The 17,200-nt window shown below is 63.8% G+C and overlaps 2 protein-coding genes across 9 annotated transcripts in view; one reads left to right on the top strand and one right to left on the bottom strand.

Annotated features, from left to right (window-relative positions):
- EDC3 (enhancer of mRNA decapping 3) overlaps positions 1-5,604 on the top strand; it is a 54,069-nt gene extending 48,465 nt beyond the window's left edge. For 3 of the 4 annotated variants that reach the window (XM_038580985.1, XM_038580984.1, XM_038580983.1), the window contains exon 8: positions 379-5,604. In XM_038580985.1, the coding sequence (XP_038436913.1) occupies positions 379-731 (353 nt within the window). In that variant the 3' untranslated portion in view covers positions 732-5,604. The remainder of the gene's footprint in view (positions 1-378) is intronic. The other variant, XM_038580986.1, reaches the window with a different exon arrangement.
- Positions 3,158-15,938, bottom strand: CLK3 (CDC like kinase 3). 5 transcript variants are annotated; one of them, XM_038580987.1, is made up of 13 exons: positions 15,821-15,938; positions 12,546-12,697; positions 11,778-11,994; positions 9,816-9,912; positions 9,473-9,539; positions 7,208-7,324; positions 6,498-6,664; positions 5,542-5,636; positions 5,332-5,461; positions 5,026-5,108; positions 4,464-4,543; positions 4,095-4,185; positions 3,158-3,578 (listed from the first exon to the last, which is right to left on the bottom strand). In XM_038580987.1, exons 2-13 carry the CDS (start codon positions 12,695-12,697, stop codon positions 3,402-3,404), a joined length of 1,473 nt encoding a protein of 490 aa, XP_038436915.1. In that variant the 5' UTR covers positions 15,821-15,938; the 3' UTR covers positions 3,158-3,401. The 5 variants fall into 5 exon arrangements, with proteins under 5 accessions (XP_038436915.1, XP_038436917.1, XP_038436916.1 ...); XM_038580989.1 differs by lacking the exon at positions 15,821-15,938 and adding an exon at positions 15,753-15,799; XM_038580988.1 differs by lacking the exon at positions 15,821-15,938 and adding an exon at positions 14,776-15,004.
- Between the last annotated feature and the right edge of the window lie 1,262 nt (positions 15,939-17,200).

Here is a 17,200-nt window from a genome sequence, read left to right as displayed (position 1 = left end):
CAGCCCATTTCTTCTGGGCTCTGGGCAGGGCTCCCTGTGAGGGCTGATTTGGCAGTCAGCGCCCCATTCTCAGAGCTCATAGTGTACCAGGGAGTTAGTTGGATGTGCATCTGCTGTTCCTGGAGATGGCCTGCATGGCCAGCAGGATGCTACTTCAGCCTGGGGACTCCGTGAGGACAATGGTCCACTGGGCTGACATGCCCTCAGTCTCTGGTGCCTAGGCCAACCGGGCCGCAGAGGTCCAGAGGCCTGGCCCAGCCTTGAGAAAGCCAGCCTGTGGCAAGTCCTTGGAGTGGTGTCAGGACAAGACACCCTTGGGGCCATCTGGGTTCCAGTCCCCACCTGGGCTGCTCTCTGCTTATAGCGATTCCCATATAGTGCTCTTTTCTCCCGCAGATCTGCCCACTAGCCCTGTGGATCTAGTGATCAACTGCCTGGACTGCCCCGAAAATGCCTTCCTGCGGGACCAGCCCTGGTACAAGGCAGCTGTGGCCTGGGCCAACCGGAACCGGGCGCCAGTGCTCAGCATAGACCCTCCTGTGCATGAAGGCGAACAGGGCATCGACGCCAAGTGGTCACTGGCCCTGGGCCTGCCTCTGCCACTGGGGGAGCGTGCAGGCCGCATCTACTTGTGCGACATCGGCCTCCCCCAGCAGGTATTCCAGGAGGTGGGCATCAGCTACCACTCCCCCTTTGGCTGCAAGTTTGTCATTCCATTGCACTCGGCCTAGAGGGGCTCTGGGCAAATTAGACCCTGCGGTCCCCTGCTGCTCCGGACACACTGAACTTGACAACGAACGCCTTAAGGATGTGAAGCTTCATGGACCTTGTTAAATTTTTTCGCTTTTGGATTTGTTACTTCTGTGAGAGAACAGATCATATTTAAAAATGACCTGTCACCTGCCTGTAGCCAGGGCAGGTGTGTGGGTGTGCTGGGTGGGCAGCAGGCTGAGTGGTTCTAGGCATCTCGACCCTTGGCCCCCTGCGTGGCTGGATGGGGCTTTGTTTACAGACTTAGGCAGCTCACTCACGGACTGTGTTTCAGGTTTACAGTCACTGGGGCCTGAGCAAGCACCTTGAGGGGTGGGGCGGGTCCTGTTTGGGGCCCTGTACTTGCTTTGGCTCCGTGTCCCCTGCTTCTGCACCCCCCCACCCCCTTCTGATCATGTCAAACTGGCTGTGCTGCAGCTGCCCCGCTAGAGGGCAGACTCGCACTCCGTTCCTGGCGAGGGCTTGGAGGCGGCCTTCCCAGAGTCCTGTCGCAAGTTGATTTAGGGGCTGATTTGGAGGCTTTTGACCCTTTCTCCTGAGCTGATGCAAGTTTTATGCTGGGATTTTTTTCAAGGGTCTTTCTTCCTTTCCACTCCATCACGCTGAGAGGCAGGAAAGGGGGTGGCATCAGGATGGTTTTACTGTATTGGGATTTTATACTGTTTTTCTGTTTTCTGCATACGTAGTATGAGGTTATGTTACTGTAGAACCACAGTGCCCATCTTGCCAGCAGTGCCCCCCAGCCCCATACCCTCTCTAGCTGGGGCCAGAGCCCTCAGGGTGCAGCTTTAATGTTCAGTATTGGGGAGGTCCCTGGGGGAGCCTGGTGCTGAGCCAGAAGAGGCTCCCTGGTGCTTCTGTGTCTTAGGCCACCACTACCTTGCCCCTACCTCCTTGCCTGCACATATGCCCCCCCTTTCTTCTGCCCCCATTTTCCCCTGAAATGGTCCTCTGCAGCTATTGTCCCAGAGCAGGACACAAGTCCCTCCCATCTAGGCTCTGAACCCTTTTTGATTGTCCACTCTAGATGAGTAGGCTTGGGGCCAGCGCCCTCTCAAAGATGCCAAAATGAGGCTAGTTCTAGATGAGCTAGCTGGTGGGTCTCAGCCATAGGAACACATTGCTGCTCAGATCCTAAGGCAGGAAAGCCCTTGGACCTCACATGATTAGGCCTTGGAGGCTGGTTTCAGAACACGAGCCATACCCTAGAGTACCTGCCAGGGGCCCTTGCAAAAAGCTCATGCTCTAAAGCCGTTTTCAGGGCTTCAGGCTTCTGCTTTCTGCCCACTCACTCTGGTTAAGGGGGTGAGTGGGAGGGCTCGCCAAGGAATATGGACACAGGGTAGGCCCTGGTACCATGGATTGTCGCAGGCTACTTCCCACTTCTCATAGGAGCATAGCCAGGAGCAGATGAGGCAGGGCAGAGGGCTGGTCCCTCTTTTCCTCCCATTCTTCCTCAAATGTTAATTGTCTCCAGCAGTGGGAGGCAGCCAGAGACTGTGAGCTTTGTGTGTATCCTCCCTGAACCTCTGCTCACTCTCAGGGCCAAGAAGCTCCAAGATGGAGCCCTCTCTGTAGAGGCAGGGCCACAGTCTGAGGAGCAGTGCTGGGTTACGGGCATTTTCAGTAAGCAGCCAGTAGACTGTGGGTGCCTGCCTGTTGGTAAGCCTCCCCGCGCTGGGTACAGCGGAAGAGGAGCCTGAGGAGCCTGGCCCAGCGGACTCTGCGCTGCAGTGGGTAAGTTGCAGCAGCCCTGGGAGCGAGGGCCTGGTCAGGGGCCACGGGGAGCTTGTTCCTGGGCCTGTCTTCTCCCTGTGGGAGGCTCTGGAGCCTCCTCCTGCCCCCAGCCTGGGCCTTTCCTGGTGGTCTTAAAGATCAGCATGGTTCCTCTGCCTTCAGCTTTTTTCAGAGGCGTCCCGTCCTGTCCCCCAGTCCCCAGCCAGGTGGTCAGGACTACCACTCCTGCAGCTCTTGGGGAACCAAAAACCAGCACTTAAAATAAAGCTGAATGACGGAGGCCTGGGCTCTGGTAAATTGCTGTGCAGGCTGTGGCCTGGAGCTGCCGCCTGGGCCCAGGAGCCCAGCTGGTCAGGCCCCGTCCGCCAGCCTTCAGTCAGCCACGGCTCTTGGGCAGATACGCCCTGAAGTGCCGGCTGGCGACGGGGCCAGGAGGAGGGGAGACTGGCTACTGCCCAGCCAGGCCCCAGCGGGCCCAGCACCTCAGGGCACTTCCCCAGGGCCTGGGGCGTGGGCGGGGGGGCACCCCGCTCCTCTGGGCAGCCCAGTTCACACTTACTTAGCTCTCCACAAGCTGAACTGCTAAGAAAGACTTTATTAAGAAGGCCGGGAGTGGGGATGGCAAGGAGCCTGGAGACGGACACACTGGTACCAGGGGTTACAAACAGTAAGAAACACTTTATTATAACTTTACAACATATAAATAGCTTGGGGCAAATCTGTGCTTTCTGGCAGCTGGGCGGGCGTCAAGTCTCGTCCCCTGCAGGCTCCTGCCTTCCTTCACATTGCACTGTTCGTTGGGTGGCTCTGGCCCCGGGGCCCGGTGGTGGGGGTTGGAGAAAAGGCCGGGTGGCCCCGTCCCACTCTCCGGCTCCTGCGGTGGCCTACGCCTGTCATCTGCTCGGGTTGCGGCTGGTGTGGAAGGACCGCTCCTCAGGGGTCAGGCCAGCAAAGAAGGGGTGCAGCAGGGCCTCCGCCAGTGTGATGCGCTGGGCAGGGTCAAATTCTAACATCCTCCTCATCAGGTCAAACAGCTGCACGTGCTCCAAGGAGTCCTGGAGCATGTAACTCTGCTCAGGGACACAAGGCGCCTCAGTGTGACGGCAGGCTCGTGGGAAGCCTTGCTGCACGGGTTGAGGCGGCAGTGCCGCCTCCCTGGAGGACGACTATGCCCTCCTGACAGCAAGCGGCTCCTTTCTTTTCACGCCTGTGTAGAGCGTTTGGCGCGGTGCCTCTGCCCCCGCATGCAAAGTCCTGACAGGTGGGTAGAGATCACCTCTGCAGAATTCACAGGTCCGAGCACCGAATGCCGTTGATAGAGGCTTCCGGGCCATGTCTAGGTCCTCCCTCCCCCTCAGCCCCGCCTAGTTCTTCCCAAAACTGAGAGGAGAGAGGGCAGGAGGCAGCAGGTCTCTGACATCTGGCTCTTCTGGTGGTTCCCCAATTACATCCAGAGCCACCCTGTGGGGAGGGGCCCCTCGGCCAGCCCCCGGCAGCCTTTAGCTGCCCGGCCTGTCTCTGCTGTGTCTGCCCAGGGCCTGGGGTCTCCTCGGCAGGAGTTGAGCTGGGGGAAGCCAGGAACTGACCTTCAGAGGTTTGCAGTTCTCCTTCACATACCGGCCATCAGAGCTGTTCTCATCCCAAACCAGGCCCCCTTTGTAGAAATACTTCTGTTTCCTGAAAGTGAAAGAAAAGAAGGGGTTGATGTGGCAGGGCGACAAGTCATGGGTGGAGGTCGCAGAAGACAGTGGCAGTCGGGAGTGGCCGCGAAGCGAGGTGCAGGATCCTAGCTGGCCTGACCGAGCAGGGCGGGAATGTGTGCGCGGGTGGTTTCCCAGGTCACGCAGTGTGGTGCTCGGGAGGGAAGGCTGCTAGGAGTCTGGGGGAGCCACGACGTCCCAGGAAGACTGGCCAGTGGCCTACGGCCAGCCCGGAGGCTGCCACCAGGGCCTTACCTGGTGCGGTGGATCATGTGTGACGGGATGGGCCCTAGGATCTTCTCCATCATCACCAAGTGTTCACGGTTTTCATGGGTCTGTTGGGGTTTCGGGAATAGAGCAAGCAAGGCTCAGTGCGAGCCTCAGCCCCTCACAGGAGGTAAGGGACGGACCAAAAAAAAAAAAAAAAAAGATGGGCAAGTGTCTTCTTGCCCCCCGAGATGGGAACCCATCAGTGAGCAGTAGTCCTGGCCTCTGACCCGGTGGCAGCCGCCAGCCCCTTCTCTCAGGGTCAAGTTCGTGCCCCAGGGCCTCTCAGACCCGTCCATCAGCGAGCACCTGTCTCCAGTTCCCTTGCTCACTCCTCCCGGAACGTGCCCTGCCCTTCTCTGCACCCTCACACAGGCTGTGCCCCCCCGCCCCGTCCTCCATCTGGAGGCCAAGCGCTCCACTACGCCGACCTCAGGAGCCCGGGCATCCCACCTGTGCCGATGGGTGGGTGGTCGCGGGGCTGCCCAACCCAGCCCCTGCAGCCTGCCCAAGCAGGGCCCACGTGCTGCACCAGGGGGGGGGGCCTCACCTGAAAGAGCGTGAAGCCCCGGTAGTACTCAAAGAGAATGCAGCCGATGCTCCAGACGTCACAGGGCTGTGCCCAGCCCAGCTCTGAAAGCCAGCGTGGGGAGAGAACAGGAGACTCCGGTCACAGGTCAGCTGCCCTCCGGCTGGCAGGACTCTTGCCCAAACCCAGAGAAGACCCTTTCCCGGTGAGGTCCAGTCAGCGCCCACAGGGACACAGGCCGCTGGTGGCGGGCACCTCCCTGTCTCCAGTCCTAACCCTCCCAACAAGCCTCCGCGTGGTCAGAGTTGGGGCCACACGGTCACTCACCAAGAATCACCTCAGGTGGGCGATAGTGACGGGTGGCCACGATGGTCGTGTGGTGCTCGTGGTCAAAGGTAGCACTGCCGAAGTCAGCCACTCGGATGCTGGTGTTCTTCACCGACTTCTCCTCGCAGCTCTGAGGCAAGGGAGTCGGGTCAGGAGTCTGACCAGCGGGTGACCCACCCCAGAGCAGGTCTTGCCTCTCCCGACCCGTACCTTGTGCTCATTGTAGAGGGTTTCAAACTCCGAATTCACAAACAAGATGTTCTCTGGCTTCAAGTCTGTGTGGGTCAGTTGGTTTTCGTGTAGAACTGGGGAGGCAAGGGCGGAAGGAGCCGGGCCTTGAGAACCTGGCTGCCCTCGGGCCCCCGCCAGCCGCAGACCAGGCCGGCCGGGCTTCCCTGACTTCTCTGTGCTTGCGGCCCTGCCTGGCTCCGAGTCTTACCAGAGGGGCAGGCACGGACACCCTCCCTTTAGAGAACCTCCCTCCACCTCCTGGGTGGAGGCCCGGCCTCCTCGGCCCGTCTCCCCGAAGCTGCAGCGTCAGCTGGTGGGGGGGGGGGGGCTTCTCTCCCCAGCACCAGCTGCGGTACTGGCGGCGGGCCAGGGGCAAATTGGGAAAAAGTCACTAAGTATCAAGATGACAGAGACAGAACACTCCAGCAACCACCCCAGGGCCAGCCCTGGAGCTGCTCCTCATCCCTCAGCCCGGGGGAGACATCCACCTCTTTCCTCCAGCCCCCGCCCCACCAGTGGTGGCACCTGCCACTTCGTGCTCCTGTCTCCTCCCCGACATCACGTGCCAGGTCCCCTCGGCCAGCTCGGGTGTGCGTCCTGTGCCCTCTGCCTGAGCCGACCCCGTGCAGCCTAGCTCTGAGGCCCGCCCTCCACCTGTGCAGGAGCCCGGCCCGTGCCGACCACCACGTCCTGCAGCGTGGTGTGCGTGGGGCCTACGAGTCGGGCCGCGGCCTTTCCATCCTCCACAGGCATGAGCGGGGCCTAGTGGCTGGGCTGGTTCTGGAGCTGCGCCCCCTTCTGCCTGAGAGCCCAGGGCATGGGAGGGCTCAGGAGCCCCCTACCCCAGAGTCCTACCCGAAGGCCTTTCAGCCCTCGGGGCCCCGCAGGTCGGCTGGCGGGCGCACGTGGCTGGCGCGTGGAGCGTGGACGCTTACATCTGAGGGCGTGGCAGAGCTGGTAGGCCATGTGGCGGACGTGCGGCAGGGGGTAAGGCTGGAAGTTGTTCTCCTTCAGGAACTCGAAGGTGTTCTTGCCCAGGAGCTCGAAGGCGATGCACATGTGACCGTGGAAGTTGAACCAGTCCGACATCAAGACACACAGGCTGGAGGAGAATGGTGCGCGGGGCTCAGCCTCGGTGGCGCTGGCTCCCCGGCCCTCGCTCAAGCTGGTCGCTGCCCCTGGGGCAGCTATGGGCGGGGGGGTCTGACTCGAGCTGTCCTGCCCCAGCCACCATCCCCGCACCTCAGGAAGAGATGGAATGGCGCATCCCTTCTCCAGCCCCCCTGAGCTTCCCGAGTCTGCAGGAAAGGGACTACCCAGCGTGCGTGTGCCAGAGCGGCTCTTGGCTCTCCTTTGGAGCTCTCTGACCATGTGGGGGCCCAACAGTTTGGGGGCGCATCTTGCCTGACCCCTGCCGTGACCCACGGGCCCCTATTTATGGAAGCGGGCCTGGGAGGCCTGCCTCAGTGCACAGGATGGATGGGGGGACCTGGATGGCAACCCCAAGCTCCACCAGCAGGACTCGCTGGCCCAGCTGCCCCGGCTCCATGGGTAGGGAGAGGACACAGCTGGGGGGGTCCAGGCCACGGGGCTGAGGACGCCATCCCCACTGGAAGCTTCCCCCTTGTTCCCTCCTGACACTCACAATTTGTTCTCTTTGTCCTTCTCCTTGATTTTTTTGAGAACGTTGATTTCTAGCCGGGCGGCCTCCCGGTACTTGCCCACGTTGCGGATGATCTTCAGGGCAACCTGAGACTTCCCTCTGGGAGCCGGGAAGGAAGCAGGGGTTCTCACGAGAAGGTCCCTAGCCCCTCCCCCCACCCTCCACCCCAATCCGGCAACTGCTGGCAAACAGCTTTCACAGCTTTCGGGACGGGACTCCAGGAACAGGACCCGCTCAGAAGAGCGCAGACACCCGACACCCGGCCTGCCCGCAGGCAACGCCACACCTCGCTCTCCCAGCAGCAAGGTCCCCTGGCGTCTGTTAGTCCCTGCCAGCCTGGGCTTATCCGATGGCAGCCACCTCGGGCTCCCAGAGGAGAGCGAGAGTGGAGTAGAGGCCTAGCCCGCTCGGTGACCCAGCCTGTATGTAGGCCAGTCACCCTGACCTGGCCAGGCCACCCCAGCCACAACCTCCTTGCGGCACCCCTTGACCTTCCTAAGTGCCTCTCCATGGCTGGGCAAACAGCTCCCCCTGGAGTGGGGGTTCCAGGATGGGATGAAGCCTTGGCCAGAGGGTAAGGGTGCCAGCAGCAGGGTCCTCTCACCGCAAGTCCCCGGGGCCCTTTGCTACACTCCAGCCCCCACCCCAGCCTGCCTACCAACCAGCCACAGCATTTACCCGAGACCACAGAGCGCCAGGAGGCCTCTTCAGTGTCTAGTGAGGACTTTTAAGAATTCCTGCTCCGGGCGTCCCAGCCCCAGCCCCGCCCGGCAGGCCACCGCAGAATGCCAGCAGAGCAGGGGACGACAGCTATCCGTAAGGGACACCCCGGTTTCAGAAGCCCATGGGGAACTAGAGTGAGACAGCTCTGGCTCATAAGGACGTGGCCCCCTGAGGCCTCTGGAAGGCTGGCCCTGGTGCCTAAGAGAAGGCTCACAGGTCCCAGGGCAGAGGCATCTTCTGGAGAACACACTGGTTTTCTCTCCCTATCCCATTTCCCCAGATCCTGAGGGTAGGCAAAGGCCACTTGCTGCAGGCTCCTAGAGCAGGATCCCTCAATGGCAGTCTGATGCTCAACACCGGGAGCGCATCACGTCCCCAGGCAGCCACTGCCAGGGTTCCATGGCTCGGAGGATCCCCCCTTTCCTCTCCGGAAGAATTTACCTCCTCCTCACAACCCCACAGCCAATTCCCTTTGGACCCCCCAGGAACTCCGGGAGCCTTGTGCCTGCCCCTTAGTGACTTCAGACTCTTACCTCCCCTCTATCTACTCAGGGTGGCACAGCCCAGAGAGCTTAGCTGCCCCCATGTGCCCAGCTCGCAGATCTGGCACGTATCTGGTCACAGTATGGCCTACGTGTCCCTATGCCCTCTGGCTCCAGTCCTAACCTGGGCCCACTGGGTCTGAGGGGTTTGTAAACTGGAACTGGGAGCCCAGGAGATTTCCTGTTAGTCGCTGTCACCACCTTATGTGGAGGCCACAGGGTGGCCGTCCTTTCTGAGCCCCGTCTGGGGGTACTCAGCACCACCACTCGACAATCGGGGGATATAGGTAAACCCTGAGCCTCTCTCTTCACCTCTACTACAGCGGAAAGGTCACAACAGGCAGCGTGCAGCTCCAATGAGACAGCACGGTCACACGCGCTTGGGAGCCAGAGCACCAAACCAATGACATTGCCATTAAGGGAGGGAGACGGGGCGCCCAGGAGGCGGTCTCCCAGACTAAGGTGGAGGGGCATGAAATCTGGAAGGCAGCAAGGTTCCCCAGAGGTCCCCAAACACACACAGGTATCACCCCGTTCCACCCAAACACATTCAGAGGACCCACGGTCAACGCTGGCCACCCCGAGGCGGCAGTGGCCGCAAGGTGAGAGCCCAAGTCTTGTTTCTCCCAATAGGGACGGGCCCAGCCTCTCAGGCAGGCCCCAGAGGGCGGGCTCGCGCTTGCTCTCAGCCCAGCAGTGTCCTCAGGCCCCGCAGGGACGGCAGGAAGCCGACCCCGACCACAGAAGAGCCAGGGCCCCAGCCCCGTGCAGATGTCACGGCCACCACAGCAGCGCCCCTGGGCGGGGATGCCGCGTGCCTGTGGAGCCCCGGAACTTCTCCCCATTCCAGGGGAGCAGCAGAAGCCCGACACGCGCGGTCCAGCACCCTGCTATGGCGCCGCCCTTCGGAAAGCACACGGGGGCTCGGACTGCCGCCACCCTCAGGAACCGCAGGCTAGCTCTTCCCAGGACGACCGCTCACCTGGCGTGGTCCAAGCACTCCACCACTTTGCCGAACGTGCCTTCGCCCAGGTTCCCCACGATCTCATCTAGGAGAGAAAAGAAGCAGGGCATGAGGGCCTGGAGGGCAGAGGGCCGGCAGCTCCTGCAAGTTCACAGCATTCAAATTCTCAAAAACAAAAAAGGTTTGTCTCTCACTGCTACACTCTTAAAAACAGAAGTTGCTAGCGTCTGTGTCATTCAGGCAATTACTGGTGGCCCCGCAAAGGCGCCACGCGCACTAGAGGCCCCTCCGGGCAGGAGAGGTCTCGTCTAACAAGGGGGTAGAAAGTAGAGAGGTAAAGTTTTACGAAAGGTGGCTGTACATCGCTCTTGGAGCCAATCGCCGATCCGGCACACCAGGTGGCCCTCCTTGTCATCTTCCACACTCCGGCTGCTGCGCTTACTGCTCTGTTGGCTTCTCTGCATGCACCGCCCCCCGAAACGCCATCCGACCAATCGCATGGTAGGCGGTTCCGATTGACAGATTGAGGTGTCAGTCAAAGGCAGAGGTGGAGACGGTGAGGAGCCGGTGGGTTGGTTGGTTGGATTTTCCAGATCCCAGCATTTCATAAGGCACACAGCATATATAACGATAGGGATATTGCAAGGGACACGTCAAGACACAAACTGACTTCAAAAACAGAAAAGTAAAAACAGCTACAGGTATGTAAAGAAAACTCGGACATTATCTAAGAGAAGGGCGCCGCCAACGCTCAGAAAGACCACCAGCCTCTGCTGCGGAGGGGCCAGGCCACGCGCAGAGCCACGGTCCCAACTCCCTTCTCGCCGAGTGTCCCCCTCCCGGGCCCTCCCGTGATGGATCCAGCCGGGGTGAAGACGCAGTGAGAACGGCGCAAGAAGGTGGCCGGCTCAGCCCAGGCCCGATCGTCCGGAATGGTCAGAGGCCGCTCTGGCTTCCACCGCAGAACGCCCAGCCTGTCGCTGCCTGCCTCCGCTCGCACACGCAGCCCTGCACATGCCCGACAGCTGCCACACAGAGCCAAGCTGCTACCTGCCCCCGACGGCATCCGTGGCCAGACTTCACATCGCCACCAGCAACGGCCTTCCGTCGGCAGCCCTCGTGCCACCGGCCTCGAGCAGGGAAGGAGCTCGGGATCCTCTGGGCCGGTCGCCCTCCTACCACGATGGCCCACACAGGCCCCACACCAGCTCCTGCCCTGGCCTTGGCACTCACCATACTCACAAGCCAGGCCATCCTGAGCCTCGTGATGACACGGGGCACCAAAAAGAGAAGCAGCAGAGCTGCAGACCTGCACCGCCATCCTGCAGCAGAACGTGGCAATGTGCACAGAGGCCACTGGGCCACGCGGGCTGCCCGCAGTCAACTCTCAACCCGTGGCCACTCAAGGAAGTCACAGGAAAGCTGAGCAGAAGAGATGCCTGGCCCCTGCACCGGTTGCACCACTACTCCTCGGGGGGGCCTCCTGGCCGGCGGGAGGGAAGAGGGATGGGGAGGAGAAGAGAAGACAGCACATAACCTGACAGACACACAAGTGGCCTTCCTCGCAGGGGCCCGAGGGCCGTGTGCACTCCCGGGCTCGGCAGAGATCTAGATGACCTGGGCGCTACCACCACTGGCAGGCCCTGCTCCTGGCAGGTGGCCTGCAACTGGACAAGGCCTGGGCCGCAGGCCGCTCAGCCGCCTGGTCAGGTGGCCCGTCGTATGGGGAGCACGTCCTCCTGGTCTCAACCGCCCCTCCCGGGAAGAGGCGAGGCTGAAGAGGGCCTGGCTGCAGGTCAGAGGGCAACTCGCAGTCTGAGCTGCCAGGCAGACCTCCCTACCCGTGTGCGCTCCAGCCTTCAGGCCCCCGGGAAGGGGTGTGGAGAAGAGAGACCTCGGAGGTGGGTGCTGTCCATACCCGAGAGAGCTCGTTGTGCGTGGGCCACGCCGGGGTGGGGAAGGACCAGGCCGCGCAGCTCCAAACCACATACCAGCAGCCCTATCAGGTTCCCTAAGTGTCCCTGGCCACTCGCACCACGTGGCCTGTGCCCAGAGCAGCGTGTAGACAGAGACAGGCCGGGGGCCAGCCAGCGCCGGAACCAGAGCCCCCCGCTGCCACTGCCGACGGGCCAGCAGACGGAGCGGCCGGGCCTCCTACTCAGCCCTGCACCTGGACCAGACGACACAGACACACACACATGAACGCACACCCGATGCGCGTGCGTGGGGCTGGCAGTACTCACCCGGACCAGCCAGCCTGAGAGAAGGCTAGAGAGACAGGAGGCCTTTAAGCCCCAGCCAGCACACTCTGGCCACCACTCACCGAGGAGGCGCTGCTACAAGACCTGGTGCGGCGTTTGTGGCAGTGGTGGGCGTGCTTGCGTGTCCGGTACGGCTCCCTCTCTCGGGACCTCCGACGATGGTGGGAACGTGAAGATCCATAGCAGTCCTCTCCAAAGGATGGGCTCCGCTCTTCACACCGGTACGTGTCACTGTCACGGCGCTCCCGGTATCTCCTCTGGTAGGGCAGGCGGTCGTGGCTGCCAGAGGGAGACGGGAACACTGGTAAGATGGGAGCTTTCCTCCCACGGGCCCGGGGTTTGCTTCTGGGCAAAAGATGTGTGGTGAGGCTCCCAAAAAGAGCTCACAAGGCTTGGAGCAGAGGCATGTAGACCTGGGGGGAGGGGAGGGCGTGTGCATGAGGCCCAACGCTGCCGGCAGGAGGCAGAGCTCCGGGGAAGGTGAGTGGCATGAAGGGCCTCGGGGGTCCCCACGCCCACTGAGACAGGACCAGGGACCCAGCTCTGGAAGGGATGGAGGCTACGTTCTTAACCCCACTGAGGGAAGCTCAGAAGCCAGCAGGGGACATGCTGGCCTAGAAAATGGGGAACACGTCTGGGAAGGAAGGCTCAAGGACAGGGAAACGGGCAGCAGGACAGCAGTGAGCCCCAGGCCCAGGAACACAGCTGAGATGGGGGGCGTGTGTGGCGGGGGACAGGGGCAGAGGCGGCCGGCCCCAAAGCAGCCTCCAGGCTGTCTCCCCAGCCCGCCGAGGGACGGGGCCCCTTCCTCCCACCTAGGCCCCTGTCACCTTCTGGACCGAGATCTCCGGGGCGGAGGCTCCCTTCGAGACGGGTACCGCAGTCTCCCTTCGTGCTCCCGACTGTAAGACCTCCTCCTCTTCCATCGGTAGCTCAGGTACGGGTCTGGCTCAGGGGAGCGGTATCGCTTACAGTGATGCATCTAGGCCACGAGAAAGAGAGCCCTGCTCAGTGGGCAGCAAGGTGTGGGGCTGCTCGGCCGAGGCGCTCCTGGAGAAGAGGCCCATTGTTGTGTTTGGGGGCAGCCCCTCCCAGGGGTTTATGAAGCCAAAAAGAGCTCTGAGGTCACACTGGTCAGACAGCACACAACGGGCAACACCCTTCTCTGCCAGCGAACAAACAGCTGCCTCCCCAGCGCAGCATCGCGGGCCTGGGGGCCTGAGTGCCCGGGGACACCCGGAGGACCGGCACAGGTGCCGAGACAGAAGGGGGGCTGGGGAGCACCTCCCCGGCGACCAAGGCCAAGGGGAGGAGAGCCTCCCGTCGGTGCGGCTCTAAGAAGGGACTGGTCTGTCAAGCCAGAGGCCAGAGTCACAGGCCGGTTGGCAGGGAGCCAACACTCGGGAGCAAAGGGTGAAAGCCCTCAAGTCTGAGGCCAAGTTGCCTGGCCGAGGCCTTGAACTGGACCTCACTCAAGGGAGCAAAGACCACATGTCAGTGTGAGGAGCCACGGGCAGAAACGAGACCTGCCCTTGGAGCAGGCGACGCAAAGGGTCTCACAAACCGGCCCTAGCCCGCGCCGACTGGGGGCCGTCCAGCCCCTGCTACTCCGTACTCCGTCTCAGCACTGGTAAACCGACGCCAGCATCCTCAGAGCCCAAGACCCCCTGGAACCCTCTGACCCGCTGCGGTGCCGCGGCAGGCCGTGCCTCGCCTCTCTGGACGTGCCCCTTGTCTAGACGCCCTGCTCCTGTCCCCTCTCCTGTGCTCCTCTCGGGAGCAGCCGGGGGCGCTGAGCGTGTGGCAAGCTTGTGCGCTTGGAGGCAGGCCAAAAGGGCCCTTACCTCGCCATCCCTGTTCAGTGGGACTTAGACCTGCCACAGAAGATCGCCAGGCTGGATCAGACAGCAGCTGAGGAAGACGGCTGTGAGGCCAACTCCCTGTTCCACCCACACCCAAAACCTAGCCCTGCCTGCGTCGGGAGGCTGGGCCAGAGACTGTCGCCGGCCTTCCTCCCAACCCCTTCCTGGGCCTTAGCCAACCTCCAGTGGTGGTCAGTCCCGGGCTTGCCTGGTCAAGCACATTTGGACAAAGCCACCAGAGCTGCCCCATCTCATGAGAAGGGTCTGAACAAGCTCCTCGTGGGTGAGCAGGGCAACCAGGCGTGTCTGACTAAATCCCTGGGAACTTCTCCAGGACCCTGAGAAAATCGCTGCTTTCGTCTCCCCACCAGCAGGCTCTTCCCCTATCTACCTGGAGGCCCAGGCCCCAGCAACCCCTGGAGGTAAACACTATGTGAAATCACCAACAACTCCCCAAGAGCTTAAATTGCTTTTCTGTTTTGATGACCAGCTGACTAATGTTTCACTGTTTTCCTGCAATTACCCTAGGCCAAGCGCCCAAGTTATGGGGTGAGGGCAGGATCTCACGTCTCCCTGAGTGACGTGGAGCATGCTCTGGTGGCCAGGCGGACAGAAGCACCAGAGCTGGAGGACGCGATCCTCCACACCTGCACCCCGTGGTTACTTTTGGCTGATGCTGCCCCAGCGCTGCGACCTCAAACCTCACCCCCAAGACTGCCTCCTGGGACCTGGAGGATTCGTGTGTCCACCCATGTTCACCACAGTGAACCGAACACAAGTTCAGATCTGCCGGAATCCCAACACTGCCCCTGCCAGCTGTGCGCCTGCCGTCGGGCAAGCTATTCAACTACCCTGACCTTCGACTTCCTCTGGCAACGAGGGAACAGCCATCCCTCCTGGGGCTCTGCGAGGATTTAATTATGCCACTTCGACAATACCTGCTTTTATGTCAAATGGCTTTACTGAAGTCAGCCTTTCATTAGCAAGATTAAAAAAGATTCCAGGTAACACCTCCGAGTCTATGTTAGGACAGAAACAATATATTTTTTAAGCCTCTTCCAAGAGGAGAAAGAGCCCTGGGTAGAAAAACCCCAACTAAATCCTAGTGCTGCCACTCTGTGGCCTCGGGACCTGACACAAGTCACGCTAGGCCTTGGTCACCACACCTGAACCCTGGAGACAACGCCGGCCGGCCCACCTGGCAGGAGGTGACAAGGAGGAGCGCTCCCCGCACCGCACAAGGGATCCAGGGCAGGTGGCCTCTCCTTCAACGCATGCTAGACCCAAGCGCTGGGAGCAAGATGCCCCCGTCTACCGTCCTCATCCACGACCTCGGATGCTCTGAGACCCCAGCAAGCCGGCTACTTAGGGGTCACAGTCAGGTCCAGGAGGCTCTGCTCTTGCAGCGAAGAGGGAGACCACGTAAAGGAAGCCAGGCCGGGCTGGCAAGCGGAGCAGCGGCGGGCGCCTCTGCGCTCCCGGGCCCGCCGCACCAGCGCCCCGGTTGCTTCTGGCCGCCGCCGCCGCACCGCCGCGGCCTCAAACCCGCCGCCTTCCGAGCCGCTGCCACCGAGGGAAACGCTCCTCCTTTTCAAGGGCACGGAGGAGGGAAGCTGGAAGGCCGCCAGCCCCGCCTCGACGGGGGCCCGGCGCAGGCAGCTCCCTCCCCGGCTCCGCAACGGGGCGCCCGCGCCCGGAACCAGCGCGCCCCGAGCCCCCGAGCGCCCCGGCCCGGCCCCTCCCCCGGCCGGAGCGGCTCCCCCCGCGGCTCCCCCGGCGGCTGCATCCGCGGCTCCCCCCGCCGCCGGGCCCCGCTCGCGTCCCTTCCTGGCGCCCCTGCGGCCCCGGGCCCCGGGCCCCTTCCCCGTAACCGCCGCACCGGGCGGGGGGCCGGCCTCAACCGCGATCCAACTCCGGGCGGCGCGGGGAGGAGCCTGCGGGCCTCGCGCAGGGGCCGCGGGAGGGTCCGAGGCCCGCGCAGGCCCCGGGGGGACCCCGCTCCCGGCCGCCCGGCGCTCAGACGCCGCGGCCCGACACCCGCACCGGCTCCGCGGGGCCCGGAGGTCGCGGTCTGCGGCGGCCGCCCCTCCGGAGAAGCCGCGGGTCAGGGGTGAGAGGTCGGGGCCGCGGCCAGGGGCGGGCCGAGGAGGAGGAGGAGGAGGGGCCGGGACCCACCCGGGGCCAGAGGCCCGCGCCCGGCGCGCCCGCCTCACCCCCCGCCGCCGCCGCGGGCCCGCACTCACCGTGGCCCAGGATCCGGCTGCGGCTAGGCCCCACTCCCCGCTCCGAGCGCCTCTTCCGCTTCCGGCTCGGCCTCCGCCGCGCGGCCCCGCCCCTCGCGTGACGCGGCGCTCGGCGGGCCCCGCCCGGCGGCCCGGCCTCTCTAGCCCGTCCGTCGGAGGCTCGGGGGGCGGGGACCGGCCTCTCTAGCCCGTCTCTCGGAGGCTCTGGGGGGCGGGGACGGGCCTCTCTAGCCCTTCTCTCGGAGGCTCTGGGGGACCGGCCTCTCTAGCCCGTCCCTCGAAGGCTCGGAGGAACCGGCCTCTCTAGTCCATCCCTCGGAGGCTCGGGGGGCGGGGACCGGCCTCTCTAGCCCGTCCCTCGGAGGCTCGGAGGAACCGGCCTCTCTAGTCCATCCCTCGGAGGCTCGGGGGGCGGGGACCGGCCTCTCTAGCCCGTCCCTCGGAGGCTCTGGCGGGGGGAACCGGCCTCTCTAGCCCGTCCCTCGGAGGCTCTGGGGGACCGGCCCCGCCGCCGTGCGCACTGGTTCCGGGGGACCGAGAGGCCGCCCCTGGCCGCGGTCCGCCGTCCGCGTGTCGCGACGCACGTAGGCCCCGAGCCTCGACCGGGGAGCCGGCCCGGCGGCGGGCGCTGGGGGCCGGGAGGTGGGGCCCGCCGCGGAGCCCACCCCGCCCCGCCCCGCCCCGCCCGGTTTCGCGGCGGCCCCGGGCCCGAGGGCGCGGACCGGCCCGGCTCTGCGTGTGCCGCGGCACCGGGTGCGGCGGGGCCCTGGGTTCAGGAGGCCGCGGCCGGGCCCTCGACGCCCCCCGTGCCCAGGCCGCGCGGTCGGCCCCGCCGTGAGAGCCTCTTTGCTACGGGGGATGAAGCGTCGCGGGTGCGGGCGAAGGCGGAGTGGGGGGACGTGGCGGGGCGAAGCGCACGGCCCCTCCCGCAGGACGGGCTCCAGCAGCGCCTCTGCGGCCCGCGCCCACCAAGCCTTCTCTGGGTGCGAGAGTGCGGCCTGGCTCAGGGGCTGCGGGGGGACCCGCAGCGGCTCCCGCCCCCGGCTCGGCCCCTGCCTGCCGGGCTGCAGCTCCCGGCCTCCCGCCCCGCCCCCTCGACTCTCCACGGCCGCCTTTGCCTTCCCTGGGCAGTGAATTCCCCTTTGAGCCTGGGCGCGGGGAGCCCGGGAAGCCTCCGTGGGCGCTGCAGGGACAGCCAGGCCCCCTCCCCGTGTCCGGGCCCTGGGCGCTGTGCCTTCGTCCGCTCCGGCTGCACCGGCTCCACCCGGCCGCCGCCACCCGCAGCAAGCAGGCAGGTGCGGGTTCCCAGTAAGCGCTGGGGGCCGTCCTTGGGGCCCGCCTGGTTTTAGCGGGAAGACCGAGCCCACAGCCGTGGTGCAG

Source organism: Canis lupus, chromosome 30 (assembly GCF_011100685.1).
Source record: "Canis lupus familiaris isolate Mischka breed German Shepherd chromosome 30, alternate assembly UU_Cfam_GSD_1.0, whole genome shotgun sequence".
In the NCBI taxonomy this organism is placed as follows: Eukaryota; Metazoa; Chordata; class Mammalia; order Carnivora; family Canidae; genus Canis; species Canis lupus.
Note: the sequence above shows the minus strand (reverse complement) of the source record. Positions and strands in the feature narration are given on the sequence as shown.